Source organism: Meleagris gallopavo, chromosome 3 (assembly GCF_000146605.3).
Source record: "Meleagris gallopavo isolate NT-WF06-2002-E0010 breed Aviagen turkey brand Nicholas breeding stock chromosome 3, Turkey_5.1, whole genome shotgun sequence".
In the NCBI taxonomy this organism is placed as follows: domain Eukaryota; kingdom Metazoa; phylum Chordata; class Aves; order Galliformes; family Phasianidae; genus Meleagris; species Meleagris gallopavo.
This window is the reverse complement of record NC_015013.2, coordinates 85,848,639-85,854,747: the sequence shown is the minus strand read 5'-3', so window position 1 is coordinate 85,854,747 and position 6,109 is coordinate 85,848,639. Positions and strand designations below refer to the sequence as shown.

The window sequence follows — 6,109 nt, the reverse complement described above, 5'->3', positions numbered from 1 at the left end:
ATTTATCTCCACTGCTCTTCTTTTCTTTCATATCACAGAATCACAGAATAGCCAGGGTTGGAAGGGTCATGAATCTCCAACCTCCTGCCACATGCAGAGCCAACAACCTCCCCATTTAATATTAGACCAGGCTGCCCAAGGCCCCATCCAATCTGGCCTTAAAGACCTCCAGGGTTGGGGCAATATTTTCGTATTTTCACCACACTTGTATCCTCCTCATTCTAACCAACCATATCTAACATAAGGGTGCATCTGGTTATGTGACCCAAATGTTAGGCTGAACTACAAAATCAAGATGCTTAGAGGGGAAAATGAAACCTCTAATGTTTTATTTCTCCACCCTTCCTTGAAAGCTAGGCTTTGAAATCAGCACTTTTTCAACCTTGTGGCAGAACCTGTGTGCCAGGCTGTGGCATGACAAATGGATCAAGGTAGAACTTAGAGAAGAAAGCTTGAGAATTTTTTGTTGGGAGATGAAGGCTTTTAGAGGATGTCAGTGCCAACCATGATGCCTTTGGTCATCATGAAGATATGCAGGCAATTGCAGAATTTGCAGGCAATCTTAGGTCACACATGGATTAACCAGGACACACTAAGGACATATTTTTCACTCCAACAGTTACTGCCCACCGTGATGATCTGGTTACCTGGCTGTGCAGTCCTACCCACCATCCCAAGGATCCTACAGCTGTGGGAAAGTGTATGAGTGACCATATGCACATGGAGCAGGGAAGGTGAGCACTTCTTTTGTCTTGTGTGGTAACCAACAAGGTGCAGGATTGTGGGATCTCTTGACTGGAAGCAATTTTCTCTTCAGGTATTTGCTCTTAAGTTATATACCCTCCAGAGTTTGTCATAAATCAGAACATCTCAAGATTTGGAGCTGTGGATGCCAACTCTGTTCTAATGTGTAATGGCGTGAAATCATAGAATATAATCATAGAATGATTAAGGAGAAGATCATCTAGTCCAACTGCCAACCCCTCGCCATGCCCACTAAGCCATGTCCCTAATCTCTCGGCATCTCTCAACACACATCATTACATAGCAATTAACATGCTTGAACAATTGCCAGATATACAACACACCCAACTGTTGTGTGCAGTACATACATGGGTAAGTGATATACAGGCAATGCAGTCACACTGGATTCAGAAATTAGTATATTTTATTTTAGGTGGATTGCACACACATACATTTTCTCATCTAGCAGCAATACAGCAGTACAATAACAGTAATAAAGAAGCTATCATAAAGCAAAGATCTGCCATCAGCTCCAAAGATGCTGTATGCCCAACACACCAAATTGCATCTGGCGACAATTCCCATCATAACAGGGGTGCTTCAAGACTTTCTGTGCTCACAGGAGCTCTTTTTCCTCTTCACAGTCTGGTGTTCAGGAAGGTCCAGAGCACACTGGCTGTTATCCCTGCTGCCATTCCATAGCTGCTCCTCACACTTCCTGCTGCATTGACATTGCAGAGGTTGCTGGTGCAGCAGGAGACATTCCTGTTGCCCACTTTGAAATCTTGATAGTCTTCTTGACATGATGCCTCACAGCCCTTGCTGATGATGCTGAAGAACCCTATGACCTCTGGAAAGAAGACAGGACCATTACTCCAAGGACTCAATGAAATATTATCCCAGCCAAGGTTTGTGAAGCTATAAACTTAATGATTTCCCTTGTAAGCAAAACTTCTTGGTATTAAGGAAGAAAAATAAAGAGGGACATTTGTATATGTTATTCATAATTTCATGTGCTTAACTGCTAGTGCCCTGCTCTGCTATGTGCTAAACAAAGCAGTTGTGCTCTCTTGAGATTTTTTCCAGACTCTAGCACTGCACTGAGCATAGTGCTTATTATTTCACATGATGCATTGGCAAACACCGAGGAATTTATGAGATACAACAAGCATGTACCTTTTGAATCACACCCTTACAGCCAGTGAGAGGAGAAGATTTGAACTTAGAATCATAAAATCATTAAGGTTGGAAAAGACCACTAAGATCATCAAGTTCAACTGTCATACCATCAACACAATGCCCAATAAATTATGTCTCTAAACTTGTTTCAGCCACAGGCATAGTAACATTCTTCTTTCAGTGGGAAGGGGATATTTGCCAACACTGCTACAAAGGCACTTAAAATCGACGACAGCACTAGCTATCACCAAGGGACAAAGATTATTTTTCTGTCATTTTTACCTAAACTAAAACTGTTCTGAAAGCTTTACATCACCCCTTTCCTACCAGATAATTTTTGGAGATGGATGCTGAGCTTTACTGGCCCATACCATCTGAATCTAGAATTGGTGGGGCTGACATGGACATCATGCCAGTCTCCAACAACAATCCCTTCCCCATGTTGTCCACCCCCTCTTTGCCTTACTGATTACATCTGTCTTGCACACTTCGTTTTCCTTGCAGTTCACTTGTTCTTGACAGTTGCTGTTGCTGAGTTTTGACTTGCAGCTGTAGCATTGCAAAGAAGAACCTGCAAAAGACCAAGAGAGGTTATAACACAAATCCATTTGAAGCTCTCCAGGTAACCAAATCTAATGTGTGCACTGGGAGATAGGATCATTTTTGTGGATGCTCAAAGGAAGACACTACCTCTGTTATTGGGAAAACAGCATTTTTTTACATTTTTGCTTGAGGATGTTGTACTTGCTTGAGGTAAGAGGAAAATCTATTGGTAGTGGAGTGGTTTCAGATGCAGGTAGTGCATTGAAGATGTAAGAAAGCAGTTGGTCAATGGGAAGGAGACTCAGTCATCAGTCAATGGGAAGGAGACTATTCCTTCCTCAGCATTTGAGATGCTCAGCACAGTTCCTCTCAGAAATGGGATTATTGTGATACTCCCACCTTGTGAACTGAGCAGAGATGGAAGGACGAAGTTCCCAAAAAGGTTGGTCAATGATATTTATCTTCCTCCGTAGACAGGAATGTTGTACACAAAAGCCTTAGGTGAGGCATTGTGTCCAGGGTTGGGACAAACGGAGAAAGCCCAAAGAAAGAGAAGGTAAGGAAGGAACAGAGCAGGAGATTTTAAGGATTTCTTTCAGCTCTTTTGCTCAGTTTGATTAACTTGTGATACCTATTATCCAGTAGTCCCTCTTAGAAAACAGAATCTCACAACCACATTGCCACATGTCCCCATCCCCTCATGGACATGTTCATCTCTGTGTGACCCAAATAAAAATTGTTAACATGTGTGGAGACAGAAGTCAAGCAAAGGAGGAATAAGCATTGCAGTTTACAAATGCCTAGCCCCAATGAAAAGTAGTTCCCCAAGGAGTGAGAGCATGGTGCAATTACCCATTCCTATTACCCACCCATGCCCCAAGGCACAACTGAAGCTTTGCAGATTTGCAAATGTGCTGTGAATGTATATATATACCTTAACTCCTTGACTGCCAGGATTATCTCATGATTTCTTCAACACCCTAATGTCTAAAATACTTTTAAGATGCAGACAAGCCATAATTAGAAATGAGTGCTATTCAGGGCAGAACAGATTTGAAACAAGTAGAGATTCAATGTACTTGGTCTCATGTCCAAGTTGTTCTGACATAAATGTCTGATTCAGCAAGTAGTCAAATCCCAGCTTAATTCTAGTGCTTACAACTTACTGTCACATTTATCTGTTAATGCAGCAAAAAGTCATGTTTCAGAGCAACTTTATGGAAGGTGGCAGAGGAGAGGGTCTGTACGAACAGCTTCTCAGCCTATTTCTTAACCACCCTTTGCTTTTTGAGACAAGCTTCTGCTCAGATGTGCTTCTTCTCTGCTAATACGGAAGAGCTGTTTTTAAATCACATATTTTCAGGTCAGACCAGAAAAGTGTCAAATCTGCTCTGCTTGTATCCCACCCATTCAGCCTAGAAAATGACATTCTGTGTTATTCTCTCCTTTTCTCTCCTCCTTTCTCACCCACAACCTGTGTAGCATCAGAAGCTACTTTTAAAATGAGCAAGAAAACAAGTGGGAACAAAAACATCACAGAAATGTTGCTGTGGTCCATTTGAACAGGATGGGAAGAAGAAGAATCCCAAAAGCAAAGCAAAGCAAAATAAAACAACAATATCAAACAATGTGATCTAACTTCAGTAATTTTGATTTCAGTTAAATTCAAAGATTTTTTTTTTCCCCAGTTAAATTCCAAATTTTATAAGATGTATCTTGCCTAGAAGCTGATCTATCCCTACTAGGATCACACTGGTACCAGGGAGGAACTGTGCAACACACAAGACGCCCCATAAAAAAGCAAACATCTTATGACAACTGGACTAGTATTTTCCCCCTCAGTATCAAAACCCATAACACGTCTTTTCTTCCAGTTGATGATCTGCTGGAGATGATGGAGATCTATCTTACCTGGGTCAGTGCACAGGACGGCTGCCAGCAGGAGGATGAAGAAAACCTTCATTTTGGGATTGCCTCCCTTGTGCTGAATGTGAGTTATTTCCTCGTGGGGTACTTTATATGCTGTGGGAGGCAGCAACTGTGCATGCCCAGATTACCGTGTGAAGGCACCTGAGCAAGGTTGTATGTTGGACCCAAGGGAGGGGTTTGGTTGTGGTGGTGATATTTGCTTTAGATGCCTCTCCTATCTTACTGTAACTTTCCTAGCTACCAACAAACAGCTCCGCTCCACTACTATGCACTTTCCTTCCCCCCCACCCTTGGATAAAATGTTCATGAGCGGAAAAAACCCTCAAATTCTTTAGAACAAGACTGGCCTTATGTATCTCCCTGGGGTGAGCAAGGCTGTGGTTACGCCCTGTGAACAGGGCTCTCCACCCCCATTACTACCATGAGTGGAGCCATTATGTTCAAATCAAGCACAAATTGTCGTTTGTTTTTTTTTCTAATAAACACCTCCAGCTATTTATTTGTATTAGTGTCTCTATGTGACACCATTGGCATGTGGTAGCAAGGTATTCCAGCAAATCACTATACGTAAACCCCTTCCGCATAACTGCATGCTCACATATATTTATTTGGGTGCACTGTTTATGATCTAGTAAGAGACAATGCCCAATTCATTTTTTCAAATGTGTTCTGAAATCGAAGAGACCTTCTGATAACTTTCTCTAGTATTATACTTATCTTCACATCATAAGCACTATGGCATGCCTTTGTCAAGTAGTGGTTGGGTACAGCTGAACTCCTACCTGAGTGTACTGTAAATAATCCTGGCTTGTTATAGAAATGGCATTTCCTACCACAGAGCAAGGTGAGTTCAGCCACATTCCAACCTGAAACACGACTGTTTTCTTTGGTGAGTTGATGAGACTTCTCTTCCATCCGTCATATTCTTTGTCCACTGCTCAGTGTAGAAGAGCACAAAAGAAAAAAAATCCCTTCTGTTAAGCTCAGTATTCTGTAATTTCTTGCTTTACTTTTTAAATCTCAGTAGCATAGGTTTTGTTGCAACAGCTTTCAGAGACTTCTTAGAAACATAGAGTGGCTTGGTTGGAAGGTACCTCTAATATCATCTTGTTCCAGTCCCTGCTGCTGGCAGGGTTGCCAACCACTAAATCAGATCAAGTTGCTCAGAACCCCATCCAACCTGTCTTTATTGCAAACAATGCAGCTCTTATACACACAAGACACTCCTTCAAAGAGAAGAGAAGGTGTGTTTTTGTGTTGGTGAATATGTGATCTCCATCAAAGGCTGCAATGGAAGATTAGATCAACCAACATAACTCTACTAATGTTAGTGGCACCACACTGAGTTATACCAGTGGTGAATCCAATGCAGGAGATGGTTTTGCAGATCTTGAGTGCTCCTCTGTGATCTCTTGAACTCAAAAGCAAACAAATGAACAAATATACCAAACAAGCCAAACAAACAAACATAACATTTAAAAAATCCCTTAACATTCTTTTTGTGCCTATTGCCTTTTGTTTCATTGTATTTTTATTTATTTATACATACACTTCTGTGGAATAACTTGATAAAAAATGAGTAATATGCTTTCAGGCTCTGATGTACCTGACTTAGAGATATTTAAGGCTAATTTTTATTTTAAGTACTTATGGTTGCCCCTGTAGGGTCTAGTTCCTTGTGCTAGACAAAAAGGGAGTCAAAGGGAGTAGAAAA

General features: G+C 41.3%; 1 protein-coding gene across 1 annotated transcript; it reads right to left on the bottom strand.

Moving 5' to 3' along the window:
- Positions 1 to 1,151: 1,151 nt before the first annotated feature.
- Positions 1,152 to 4,654, bottom strand: PSCA (prostate stem cell antigen). The gene is made up of 3 exons (XM_010709350.3): positions 4,378 to 4,654; positions 2,390 to 2,494; positions 1,152 to 1,594 (listed from the first exon to the last, which is right to left on the bottom strand). The coding sequence occupies exons 1-3, from the start codon at positions 4,427 to 4,429 to the stop codon at positions 1,383 to 1,385; spliced, it is 369 nt and encodes a 122-aa protein (XP_010707652.1). The 5' UTR covers positions 4,430 to 4,654; the 3' UTR covers positions 1,152 to 1,382.
- Positions 4,655 to 6,109: the final 1,455 nt, after the last annotated feature.

Bases quoted from the DNA above. Each gene is read 5' to 3' on its own strand.
- PSCA (XM_010709350.3), bottom strand. From the start codon at position 4,429: ATGAAGGTTTTCTTCATCCTCCTGCTGGCAGCCGTCCTGTGCACTGAC. The intron at 2,495-4,377 runs GTAAGATAGATC...GGTCTTTTGCAG, and splicing joins CGTCCTGTGCACTGACCCAG to GTTCTTCTTTGCAATGCTAC. The intron at 1,595-2,389 runs GTAAGGCAAAGA...TCTTCTTTCCAG, and splicing joins GTGCAAGACAGATGTAATCA to AGGTCATAGGGTTCTTCAGC.